The sequence below is a fragment of the Echinops telfairi genome, unplaced genomic scaffold, assembly GCF_000313985.2.
Source record: "Echinops telfairi isolate 266 unplaced genomic scaffold, ASM31398v2 ScPeMD7_7420;HRSCAF=8458, whole genome shotgun sequence".
In the NCBI taxonomy this organism is placed as follows: domain Eukaryota; kingdom Metazoa; phylum Chordata; class Mammalia; order Afrosoricida; family Tenrecidae; genus Echinops; species Echinops telfairi.
The window spans coordinates 49,256,820-49,270,871 of NW_022111320.1; the positions used below are offsets into that span (position 1 = coordinate 49,256,820).

The window sequence follows — 14,052 nt, forward strand, 5'->3', positions numbered from 1 at the left end:
AGTGAGTGAGTGAGTGAGTGAATGAGTCAGTGAGAGAGTGAGTGTGTGAATGAGAGTGAGTGAGTGAGTGAGTGAGTAAGTCAGTGTGAGTGAGTGAATGAGTCAGTGAGTGAGTGAGTGAATGAGTCAGTGAGTGAGTGAGAGAGTAAGTGAGTGAGTGAGAGAGTGAGTGAGTGAGTCTCTCTGAAGTATTTCTGTAAGAAATAATGCCTCCGGTTTATTTTAGAATACTCCAGCAACACCCACTTCCCACCTAAGAGCAAGTAAGAGACAAATGAAAAAGATACAATCACCAAAGCTGGATGATGGCTATAGAGATCCATTAACATTCTTATATCACACACACACACACACACACACACACACACACACACACACGCCAATATTTCTATAATGCATTAGTAAAAAGGGAGTTTCCAATTAACGACACAGGGACAACTGAGTAATATTCATGTGTGGGAAAAATAAAATCAATAATCTATTCCAGGCCATAGGTGCTGTGGGGTGTAACACCAAGGTATACTAGTTCAAGCCCACCAGCCATTCCGTGGAGCATGAAGAGGGCAGCTGCTTTCAGAAAGGTTCACAGTCTTAGAAACCCTACATTGGATCACTAGGAGTTGGAATCAATTAGATAGCAGCAAGCTTTGTATTGGTTATGTCAGACCATACTCAAAGATAATACGCAGAGTGAAAGGTAAGCACTACTGCTAAATTTCTTACCAGGGCGTGGAACCAAAATAATATAAGCGTAAACAATGATTTCATTGACAAGACATCAAAAATAAAAGTAAACAAACAAGTGTGACTTATTAAGTTTAAAACTTCTGTGGTTTAAAGGAAATCAAGAAATTGAAAAGACAACCAACGCCTTGACTGTATGAGTATTTGCAGATCAGAGCCAAGCATCCAATGTTTCTCAAGAATTCTTAATAGCTTAGGTCCAAGAAAGAAGTGATAGTGTTTGTAATCGAAGCTAAGAAAAGCACTCAGCTGTGCAAATGGACTATCTCTTTAATGAAAAAAGAAGGCGTTTTAAAACAGAAGCAACAGCTGAGAAGGTGAAGTCAACAATCAAGCGAAATAGAATTCTGAGAGAGAAGGCTAGGCCCTGATCACAGAACTGGAACTGTGTGTTTGACTAGATTTCAGAGCTGCTATGAAAAAGTGGACGTGCGCGCACCCCAATTTTTCTTACAGCTAACCTGTGTGTATCACCACAAATTCTTCAAACCAAGATCATTAAGAAAGTCGTACCTACAAACCATTCATCTTTACCTACCTGTACCTGACTGATAAGAGAAGATCCCAGTCCTTCAGCCTAAGCCTGATAATACAGTAGAATGGGACTTTGGGGATCATGGGATGTTTGTGTTTCCTGTGAAAGAAATACAAAGGACTTCTTGCCAGCGACTAGAATAGTGGGACCAGTCTTCTGTCCACCCAGAGGAACGCTCTCTGTCTCACCTTGCTTGGAATAGAAACCGTGACTATTCAGACCAGTAACTATGGCTGACATTACTGAGTACCACTTTCACAGCCTGGGTCACGAGAGCCTGCTGGGAGACATGGGCTCCCCATATTGCTAGCATTTGGATACTTTTCTGATAACACCCTAAGCTGCCACAAAAGGGTCTAACTCCTGTGAGACCATTTTATATGAAGAAGTCCAAGCTACGCTCTTCAAGAGGTACAGTAGCTTTCAGGTGGTCTAGCAATCCCCCCAGGACTGTGAGTGCAGTCACCTCAGGCCCGTCCTTGTGGCCCACTGGTGCGCACACTCAGTGACCCAGTGTGTGCCACATGCAGACCTGTGCCAGCTGAGCTAGCGTCAGGTCCTAAGCCAAACATCAGTAGCTCTAATAACATGACTGTGGCTTTAGGCCACCCTATTTTGGGATAACACTGCTGAAGCTCAGGCTGTGCTACTTGAAGGGTCTCGGTAGCAATGATGATCATGGACTTTTAATAAAGGGCTAAATGGAGAGCCTCCATCCTTCCAGTATTGTTTCAGAGAACCTAAAGGGGGTGGGGGGGGCCAAGATTGATGAGCTCTGAAATGCGCCTCAGAAGGCATATGGAATACGGAAGAAAAACCTGAGAAAAATAAACTTATTAAGTAGTAACTTGCTCAGAACAAGAGTGAAATGAACCTTACATAACAAAACATGCACTCTAATAATCCGAAAAGCAGGTGCAGAGGTGCCAAAGGGAACAGTTATCAGGCATCAAAAAACAAAAAAATCATATCACTGTGTGCTTACCTCCCAGATACAATCGCCAAAGACAAATGGGTGCATAAGCAAATGTGGTTAAGAAAGCTAATGGTACCCGGTTATCAAAAGACATAGCACCTGGGGTCTTAAAAGCTTGAAGATAAACGAGTAACCATCTATCTGACAAGCAACAAAGCCCACATGGAAGAAGCACACCATCCTGTGTGATCACGAAGTGTCATAGGATCAGGTATCAGGCATCAAAGAACAAAAAATCATTATCATTGTAAAAGTGGGTGAGTGCAGAGTGGAGACTCAAAGCCCATTGGTAGGCAACTGGACACCCCCATACTGAAGGGTTGTGGGGAGGGGAAGAGCCAGTCAGGGTACAGGCTAGCAACGATGAAACATACAACTTTCCTCTAGTTCTTAAATGCTTCCTCCCCGGGACCCACTATCATGATCCAAAATCTATTTTACAAATCTGGCTAGAAGAGAGGATGTACACTGGTATAGATAGGAATTGGAACCACAGGGAATCTAGGGTGGATGATTCCTTCAGGACCAGGGGTGAGAGTGGCGATATCAGGAGGGTGGAGGGAGGGTAAGGTAGAAAGGGGGAACCGCTTACAACAATCTACATATAACCTCCTCCCTGGAGGACAGACAACAGAAAAGTGGGTGAAGGGAGATGTTGGACAGTATAAGATATGACAAAATAATAATTTATAAATTATCAAGTGTTCATGGAGGGGGTGATGAGGAGCTGATGCCAGGGGCTTACGTGGAAAGCAATTATTTTGAGAATGATGAGGGTAACGAATATACAAATGTGCTTTATACAATTGATGTATGTATGGACTGTGATGAGTTACATGAGTCCCAAATAAAATGATTTAAAAAAAAGACAGAAAAGCAGGTGCTATTTATCCATATAAGGAAAATAAGTAAAATGGGCTGACTGTTGACAAAATTATTAAAGAGGCCAATATATCCTCCTGTGGGACATTTTCCTACTTTCCTTATGTAAAAAGGAATTTTAGGCCTAAGTGAGAAAGTTATGAAGTATTCCTGATGGGTAAGAATCTTCCTGTTGGCTGAGAACTAACACCTAGTGGCCACAAATACTAATCTACTTTAGCCATTTTCAATTATGGGGGTAGGGAATGGTCAATCTGAAAGAAATGCCCATGGTCCCAAAATGTGATCTGTGTTCTCTGGAAAGAAATGAACTCAAAAGTTGCTAAAAAAGAGAGAACATGTCCTAATATCTGGTTCATCTCAGTGCTCATTCTGGATTATTCCTTCCCAATCACCCTGAGCGCTCAGCCAGACGAAAGCCTGAGCATGCTGACCTGGTGACTCTGCTGCTCCCCACAGAGCACTTGTTGGTAGGAACAGGGACAAAATGGACATGCTTTTGCAGAGTTCTTCAACTGGCAGGAATGGGGAGAAGCCAGAAAACATGCTACCCGCTGTGTTTAGGAGTTAGATCTAGAACCTTTAATTACCATTCCATGTCAGAGTGTGACAAACGATTAAAATGTATCAAGAAAAACTCTTAATAACAAAGCTGCTTATAGACACAGAAGAACAAAAAGACTTAAGAGAAAACTTGGATGGGCTAGATAAGTTATACTAATTACAGTAATTTAAGGGAATTCTTTACCCCATAATTACCATGTGGCATAAAAATGATTATTGTGTGCTGTGAAATGTATCATATCCAGCTGTGAAGTGGTGCTTTATTGTCACACTCAACAGTTCACGTGGCCAAGTCAGGGTGCACAAGCATTGGAGCACTTTCGCGGACCATGAGGGTAATGGAGGTGTTCTCAGAAATAAAAGTGGGTGGTGATGATGGAGGGAGAATTCAGGAATTGAGGAAGTATTGTTTGGACTTTGGCATACGTAAGGGACAGGCTAATCGATCCATACAAGTAGTTTATCTCCAGTGAAAGAGTTAACTATTGTCTCAAGGTGTTCATACATTGGTGACAAAAGTTGCAAATAACGACCACTATGAGATAAAGGGAAAATATCATGAAACCCATTTGTCAAACACTTTTGGTAATGTTTTGTTTTCATCTTAGGCAAAACTCAGTAAAGCAAAGCAAAGCAGCAGAGGAGAAATCAGAGAGGGCAGAGTACGAAGCTCTGGGTCAGGGAGCCCAACTGTGGGGAAGGGCATGAGCTCTGTTTGGTAGAAGTGCAATAGCAGTTCAGGCAAGTAATAGGTTGGAGGACTCAAGTACTCTCTCAATGCAAGACCACTTTGTTCTATTAACCTGGAATTCTATGATGCTCACTTTCCTGACATGATCGCTGAAGACAAAGCAGGTGCATAAGCAAATGTGGTGAACAAAGCTGATGGTGCCCAGCTATCAAAAGATATAGATAGCATCTGGGGTCTTAAAGGCTTGAAGATAAACAAGTGGCCATCTAGCTGGGAAGCAACAAAGCCCACATGGAAGAAGCACACCAGCCTGTGTGATCACGAGGTGTCAAAGGATCAAGTATCAGTCATCATCAGAACAAAAAATCCTATCATTGTGAATGCAGTGGCATGTGGAGTGGAGACCCAAAGCCCATCTGTAGGCAACTGGACATCCCCTTACAGAAGGGTCACAGGGAAGAGACCAGCCAGCCAGGGCCCAGTGTAGCAAGATAAAACATACAACTTTCCTCTAGTTCTACCTTACATATCCATATCCGGCTAGACTAGAGGAGGTACACTGGTACAGATAGGAACTGGAAACACAGGGACTCCAGGACAGATGATCCCTTCAGGACCAGTGGTGAGAGTGGCAATACCGGGAGGGTGAAGGAAAGATGGGTTAGAAAGGAGGAACCGATCACAAGGATCTACATATAACCCCCTCCCTGGAAGAAAGATAACAGAAAAGTGGGTGAAGGGAGACATCGGACAGTCTAAGACACGATCAAATAATTATTTACAAATTATCAAGGGTTTGTGAGGGAGGGTGATAAGGAGGGAGGGAGGAGAGAAAATGAGCTGAAACCAAGACTCAAGTAGAAAACAAATGTTTTGAGAATGATGAGGGCAAGCAACCGATATACAAATGTGCTTAACACAATGGATGGATGTATGGATTGTGTTAAGAGTTGCACCAGCCTCCAATAAACGTGTTGAAGAAAACAATGAAATGGGCTAAAGGAGTAAAAAGGGGTTTGAATATCTCATTTAAAAAAAATCCTGACCTCCCAACTAAACAGTTTGAAATTTTAGCTTACCAGAGACAGGGAGGTTATTAAAGAAAGAGACAGAATATTTACATTTTAAGAGATGCCTATATACTCTATGATTCCACTCTCACGAGGTCGTAACAGGAAAAAAGAATCCATGATGTTAGTTATTCCCACGGGAGAAGGCATCGCAATTAGAAGGAAATACGAAAACGTTTCTGGGTATGACATTTTCTTTTATTTTTTTAATTTTTATTGAATACTTCTATTGGGGGCTCTTATAGCTCTTAACACAATCCATACTTTCATCCACTGTGTCATCCCACATATACGGCCATCATCATTTTCAAAGCACTTTCTTTCTACTTGAGCACCTGATATCAGCTCCCCATTTGACATTTATTTCTTGATGTGTACACTGCTTATACAGGTGGGTTCCAATTCTGAAATATTAACTCAGTATATTGGTTTACCGATTCCCTTATTGGTGTGTAAGTTTTACTTCAATAAAAAAATGTACTATGTAGCAAAGAGAATGGAATGAAGACAGGCAAGAGACATGGGAGGAGGTGGCCATCAGTCCAGCATGAGGGCTGCAGGGTTGTGAATGCTCGATAGGAGCTGACCAGCTATGGAAAATGAAAAGAGTAAGAACGGAAAGATGATAGGGGCGATGGAAGTGCAATGAGCTGAGAAAGGGCACAAGGCTAAAGGTCATGTGGCTGCTGGTGCCTCATCTATAACATGGGAGAAGAAACCTGAAACAACGTGAAGGTCTGTAAGACCCCACAACAGTAGCAGTAATCAGGAAATAATAATTTAGATGGTACAGAGACTAGGAGATGACCCAAACCAAACTTGGCAGAACACTGCTGTAACTAAGAGTGTAACTGGTGTCCACAACAGTACTCACATAAGCAAGGGAATGCCTAAAAAAAACACTAAGAGATGAAGGTTACTAGGGTAGCGTGAACACCTAAAATTGAGAGAAGACCTCTAAAGATCAGGCGATATCTTTGGAAAATACTGGCATGGACAAGTATAAAACAATCTCAAGCAACTGTAGTAATAGCAATCAGTTGGGGTATCCGTCTGGGGGAGACTATATGCACTGATCCTACTACCAAGGGAGTCTGTAAAAAGACCTCCCCTAGTTCTCACCTCTGTCAGACAGGTGAATACTCACACTAGTCTTAAGGACTGCACTGGCTCACAAATGGCTCTGTTTAAATACGCTTGAAGTCATAGTTCACAGCAACCGACTGTCTGCGGGAATGAAAGACTAGGAGAGAAGATCCTAGCAGGTCATCAAAATCAAGTTTTAATGGCACCAATTCAAGACAAAAGGAGAGGACTGCTGCTGCACCCACTCCTGAGGGTTGAATGGAGAATGGTTGAAAGGGTTTTTAAAGTGTCATATATTGGAAACCAAAGATTCAAGGACTGATCATCTACATCAATGCTTCCTAAAGGGGGCGGTGGCGGGAGGTGGGGCTGCAAAAGCGGATTACCTACACTTTAGCCATTGCCAATATGTCTGGAAACCTCCGGCCTCATCCTGTGTGAGACCAGAAGAATGAAGTGGTGCCCAGCTATCATCACGGACAAAATAGAAGACCCCCACACAGAAGTGGAAAAACAGAAAATTCCATTTCTATGGGGCTGACAGAATGAGAAGATCCCTCGAGACTCTTCCCACGATCTCTTTGAACTTCCAACAGAAGCTACTCTTGGGGTTCACCTTCATACAAACAACAGACTTGCCTTTAAATTACAATTATCACCCAGCCGTGCTGCCCTAAATGATCAAGGGCATGAGATGAAGTGGTTAACGGTTACCTGGTTACCTTAAACAAAGACTGAGAAAGCTAAGGAAGGGCAGGGAAATGAAGTGAACAAAAACAATAAAACATGGCAAAAGAAATGAATGTAACAATGTGCACACCTTACAAAAATTGTAACCAATGTCATGGAACAATCTGCATAAAAATTATTAAGCTGAAACCTAATTTGCTATGGTTAAACGTTCACCTAAAAGAGTGAATTTAAAAAACAAAAAGAAAAATAACCGCTCCCCAACCCCCGCCCCAACCTTCGTACATTCATGTCTGAAATGTTTTAAAAGGCAAATTTAACACAAAGCAGGGAAATAACATTATCTTGTCTACTTAAGTATGCTGTGCAGCCGATACTATGTTATAAATAGAGAAAGCCACCCACAAGAAAGCTGGCAAATTCAAGGAGCGAGCGAGCTATTTTAGGTTTCCTCTCTTTCCCTTCAGCCTGGAAGATAAGGGTGAGGTGTTTTTACAAGGAAGCAAATTTTTGTCTTAAAAATCATAAATATTTCAATCTGGTAGAAATTACTGGACTTTACGTGCCGAATAAACTCTGCATGCAAATTAAAAACAGAAAGATAATTAGTCCCCATAAGAATCTAAATTGGCCTTCAAGCTCTGCAGTCTTGGGCCAAATGACACAATGAACCCATTGAAGGTAATCCATCCCTTATTAGGACAGGATCCACCATTTCTACCACCTCTTCCTGCCTGCGGATCTCCCACCCTAGAACTGCCACTCACGCCAACAGTCTCCACTGCCTGGGTGTGAGTCTCTTTACACAAATGTTCCCAATTACCCAAACACAATCCCACCATTCACAGCTTAAGCAAGCGCTACAGAAGGGCTGTTGGGGGCAAACCTTGGCTTTGGTTGCAGCGGAGGCAAGAGCAGCTGCTGCGGCTGTGGCTACATTTCCTTCCGAGATTTCATGTTCGACTTTCTTCTTCCCGACATTGCTCTCTCTCTCTTTACATGAATCAGTGAGCTCTTTGTTCTCCTCAGCCTCCTTTTCTTCTGAAAAAATCCAGAAACCTTTATCACCAGCACACCCACCTCAACAACCCATCTAGCTCCCACCTCGGCAACACGACAAACTAGGACTGGGGCTGCAAGCAGATCTCAGGGCCTTGCTCTTCTTTGCTCAGATTTTTCTGAACCGTTCCTATGTGTTTTAAGTCAGCTTCTGTTGAGGATGGGTTTTCTAAATGGCACTCTGTCCTTCCTTTCTCTAAACTCTGTACGGAGTCCTCTTGGATGGAAAAGAAAAGCCCCAAAAGCCACGTGTTTGTGTATCAGTCAATGAAGTGTTCTGGGAACCCGGCAGGGTGGGAGGAAAATCAGACGCTGAGAATAGAGTACTTCACTCTGAAGGCCTTCTGAGCAAAGTACGATGTGATGTGTCATCAACAGACACTAAAAATAACATGCAAGCCTGTGTGGTGACAATCAGCTGTGGTGAGTAATGTGCTCATCTACACGGGGCTGAAAAGGAAGACCAGAAACACCGGCCACCAGCATCAGCACTGCAACCTACTTGCAGAGTTAAGCACAAACAGTGTTACACCAAGACACCCTCTCAAAAGAAATTAACAAAATCAACTTGTACAATGATACTGCCCACAATCATCTAGGCCTTCCATCGGTCGCTCAGGTTACCTGATTTAATGTCCTCACTGACATCATTGTCCTGCTCCTTCTCACTGCGCTTTTCACCGTCTCCGTCGTGAGTTTTGTCACTGTCACTCATCTCATTTTCACTTTTGTTTTCTGTCTGAAGGGACACAAACGTGGAGAACAGCAAGTAAGTTAAGCTGTGTTATTAATAAGGGCTCAAGTAGAAAGAAAATGCTTTGAGAATGATGAAGGCAACAAATGTACAAATGTGCTTGAAACAATGAATGGATGGATGGATTGTGATAAGCGTTGTACAAGCCCCCAATGAAATGATTTTATAAAATGTGTTAGTAAAAGGTTTCCTTATTTTTGGAAAGAAGTGGACTGGGTTCTGAAGTGCCTTGGGGAACAAATTCAGGAGGAATGAATAAAATCAGAGAAAAACATTTCACCATCTTAACGACCGCTCAGATAATGCATGTTGCACACAGCCCCTGTTCTCTCTGCATCCTATGCCGTAAGCCCCAGAGTTACACTTGCCAAAGGAATGTCAGGTGCATTATTATTATTACTTATTAATTAAACAAGTGATTGTTCAACTGGATCGAGACCCAGACCAGACCAGGCAGCAGGTCAAGTACATTCTCACTAGCCTATTTTACCGTCGACTGTGCCTGTGACGCAGGAATCAGGTCACAAAAACACTGGCCACGTTGATGTCCCTCACACGCCAACAGAAACAAGTCAGTGTCTCCCTCTCCAGCCAGCTGGAACTTTCATTCTCTCTGCTCCATGTCAAGTTCTGCCTGCTGTGAAACGCAACTCACAAGCTGCCTTTTCTGGACATTCTTCTGGTCTCCTGCGGCCTGTGACCTCTCCTGGAAAAGCCCTTACTCCTCTGTGGTTCTTTCGTCCAAAGAATGGGACCTACACCTATTCCACTTGTTATTTCTAAGAACCATACGTTTTTATATTTCTATTCTCAACTATGTCTCAGGCTGGATAGTCTTCAATGAATAAACAAACAACCAAACAAACATAAAATGCCCTACTTATGCCCTGGGACAACTATACCTCAAAGCAGCCAAGGCTAACAGCTGATGGAGGACCACTTACAGTGCCTTGTGAGGGACTCAAAAGATCTGGGGGGAGGGAACCAAGCCAAACCAAACCGTTGTGTTTTGAAAGGTATGCTCTCTGTGGGTTTCCTAGTGTGGGAGATTCAAACAGACAATCTTCACCTTTTCAGCCTGCTGACCGTCAGTGTCTGTTTCCATTTTTTCCTCTTCAGCTCCTTCTACAAATAAAAGAATAAAAATAAGTAATCCAACCCGTCTGTGTTGTATGTGTGTCCACAGTATTCTAGTCACCAGGGTCTGAAATACAACCACCCACAGGAATAGAAACGAACCACACAACCACCAGGATGACAAGAGAAGTCAAATACAAAACACCACACACTGAGAACCCATGGATTTCCTGTTCAAAACAGAGAAAAGTAATGGATGATTTAGAAATCAGAGAAGAGGGGAACAGTGAGTGAATGAGGACACAAAGGCAGCCCCGAGGGCTCTTGGGATGCTGGAAGGCTGCTTTTATGAGTGTCTTCAATCTGTGAACATTTTCCTAGCCACACATTCAGGATTTCCAACTTTCTGTATAACACCAAAAAATGTAAAAGGCAAAAACTGAAGACAGTCTATTATTACTTAAACATACAACAGGTGTATGAAGGGGTTTGGAAAAGTTTGTGGAAAATTTCCCTTATCTTTTAATTCCATTTTGCATAAACTTTTAAAAGCCCACTCCTATTTTGAGCCAGGCAACAGAGAAATACAGAAGCCCCAGAGCGTCGCCGTCTAGTTGGGAAGTCCAACCAAGCCCACCGAGTACGAGCAAGGCACATGCTAAGGGAAGCACAGGAGTGACGAGTTTACGGTGCTGAGTCTGCAGCGAGGTTCTTCAAGGAAAGCAGATGAAAAGGCACAAGGGTGCAGGGCGCATGCAACTCCTTGGTCACAACCAGAGTGGAGAAATCAGAAAGGAGGCGAAAGGCGTGTGTGCGTGTGTGTGTGTGTGTGTGTGTGTGTGTGTGTAAGTGTGTGCTCTTTAACTGCATCCTGTAAACAGAACATAAACAAATAACTTAACCAGGTAATTTTTGGGTTATTATTCTAAAATTTTTGCCCAAAGATTTGCTGTATTTTCCAATGAAAACATTAGAATATACATAAGATACATTAATTTTAGATAAGGTGGCTTCAAGTATCAATGGAAAAATTAACACTGGCTTTTGATTCCATAAAATTTGAAAAGGCCCACACCATCACGGCTTCTTGTGAGATCACCCAGTACAGCACTATCCTCATGGGTCCACAACCACGCAACCAGCATCCCGAGAGGACCATCCAACTTGCCCTCCAAATAACAGAACACTGGTTGATGGGGGAAAGAGTGCGACCACAGGAGGATAAAGGGGTAGGCCAATTCCATAGTGAAATTAGCTGCAGGCAGTTCGAAGAAGCATTCCTAGGGGTCTCCCAGAGACATACAATGGAATACTACGCCTCACTAAAAAGCAGTGATGGATGTATGAAGCACATCGCTGCATGGGAAGAATTGGAGGAAAGTATGCTAAGCGAAGTAAACCAAGCACTAAAGGACAAGTACAACATGAGTCTGCTGAGGTAAGCTCAAAAATGCAAAAGGGGCATAGGGGAAAAGCTACTGTATACATACATTCCTGGGGTGAGGTTCAGGTAGTATGGCAGGGGCCGAACCAAATCCAGGGATACATATGGTATCCAACTAAAAAGGAGGGGGGAAAAAGAAAACAAAAAAGAAATGGGTAGCGGGGGAACAGGGCACTAACCCATCCAAGGGGAGGATATTGTTTATATCTCAACAGGGAAAGAGGGACCAGACTTCGACCCGATGCTCCAAGATGTTGAGTGCAAACCGGCATGAAGCAGGGAACCAGTAGAGAGAGGTCTGAGGGACCGGTACCAGTCCCAACTATGTGGACAGCTGCCCCTCCTCCCAGAAGAATTTACTTCAGAGGAAGACAGCACTGAAGCTACAGCTTGGGGGAAGGGACAGGTCTGATCAGAGCAAATGAAGGAGGAGGAAGAGAGAGTGGAACATATGCTGGCCCACCAAGCCTTGAGGACAATAACCCTGCTCAGAGCAGCCAATGCAAAGAGAGGACCATATGGCTGGCCCCACTATGAGACGTGACATCCCTCACTGACCTATCGCCCTATGGGGGACAACACTGGAAACACATTGCAGGAATTGCGCCCAATCTGACCCCACTACACTGAGGCAAAACACTAAGGGCTTGCAACAGAAAAGCAAGGAGAGCTGAGTAAGGAAGTCTCCAGGGAATACCAAAAATAGGCTTTGGGGCCAGGGCACGGCATCCTATCAGATTCAACCGGAAAACATTCCTAAAGGTCAACAAACAGACTTTGAACTATTTACATGCTTTTCTTTTAGTCATTGTTTTTTTCTTTCCTTTTGTTGATTTGGTTTGCTCTGTCATGTTTTTGTGCATATTATTACTTATGCAGTTCTGTCTAAATAAGGCGGGATAAACAATCTGAAAGAGAAAACAAGGAGACTGACAGTTCCAGGGGAACATGGGGGAGGGGGAGGCAGGGGAAAGGAAGTGGGCGTTAACAAACCCAGGGACAAGGGAACAATGAGTGATCCAAAATCGGTGCCAAGGTAGATGTAGGAGGCCTGGTAGGGGTTGGTCAACGTAACCAAAAGGAATTACTGAAACCCCAATGAAGGCTGAACATGCTAGCGGGACAAGAAGAAATTAAAAGGAAATAGAGGAAAGAACTTGGAGGCAAAAAACATTTATAGAGGTCTAATTACAGGCATGTGCATACGTAAATATATTTATATATGGCCGAGAAATACATATATGTGCATATATTTATAAGTTTAGTATTAAGGTAGCAGGTGGACATTGGGCCTCCACTCAAGTACTCGCTCAATTCAAGACCACTTTGTTCTATTAACCTGGCATTCTATGATGCTCACCTTGCCAACATGATCACTGAAGACAAAATGGGTGCATAAGCAAATGTGGTAAAGAAAGCTGATGATGCCGGGCTATCAAAAGACATAGTGTCTGGGTTCTTAAAGGTTTGAAGATAAACAAGCGGCCACCTAGCTCTGAAGCAACAAAGCCCACATGGAAGAAGCACACCAGCCTGTGTGATCACGAGGTGTCAAAGGGATCAGGTTATCAGGCATCAAAGGACAAAGTAACATATCATTGTGAATGAGGGGGAGTGCAGAGTGGAGACCCAAAGCCCATCTGTAGGCAACTAGATATCTCCTTACAGAAGGGTTGCAGGGAAGAGACCAGCCAGTCAGGTCCCAGTGTAGCAATGATGAAACAATACTTTCTTTAATGCTTTCTCCCCCTGCCCCACTATCATGATCCCAATTCTACTTTACAAATCCAGCTAGACCAGAAGATGTACACTGGTACAGATAGGAACTGGAAACAGGGAATCCAGGACAGATGATCCCTTCAGCAGGATCAGTGGTGAGAGTGGCAATATCGAGTGGATGGAGGGAAGGTGGGGGAGAAAGGGGGAACCAATCACAAGGATCTACATATAATGCCCAAAAGGAGACGTCGAATAGTGTAAGACATGACAATAATGACTTATAAATTATCAAGGGTTTGTGTGTGTGTGTGTGGGGGGGGGGGTGGGGAGTTGTGTGTGAGGAACTGATACCACGGGCTCAAGCAGAAAGCAAATATTTTGAGAATAATCATGGCAACAAAAGTATAAATGTGCTTGACACAATGTATGTATGTATGGTGGTAAGAGTTGTACAAGCCCCCAATAAAATGATTTTTTTAAAATCTTAAAAAGGCCCTTTGTATTTCACAAATTATAGGGTAATGAAATTAACCCTAGATAAGAATATTAAGTGCATTTAAAGAGATACAAAGGATCTTCAAAAAGTTCATGGAGAGAAGAGTGGTGGTGTACTGAAAAGATATAAATAATATCTGATATAAGAATTTAACAGTCTAGCCCTTTATGCTCCTAGAATGTCACTTTATCACATTCATGCTGAAAAGGTGAGCACTTTTGTTACACACACACACACACACACACACACACACGAGAAGGGGCTT

The 14,052-nt window shown here is 43.0% G+C and overlaps 1 protein-coding gene across 1 annotated transcript in view; it reads right to left on the reverse strand.

Annotated features, from left to right (window-relative positions):
* Positions 1-14,052, reverse strand: part of SMARCC1 (SWI/SNF related, matrix associated, actin dependent regulator of chromatin subfamily c member 1) — a 132,449-nt gene that overhangs the window by 29,513 nt on the left and 88,884 nt on the right. The window contains exons 20-22 of the mRNA XM_045297402.1: positions 10,121-10,176; positions 8,922-9,036; positions 8,125-8,279 (exon numbers count right to left, since the gene is read on the reverse strand). Coding sequence (XP_045153337.1) covers positions 8,125-8,279; positions 8,922-9,036; positions 10,121-10,176 — 326 coding nt within the window. The remainder of the gene's footprint in view (positions 1-8,124; positions 8,280-8,921; positions 9,037-10,120; positions 10,177-14,052) is intronic.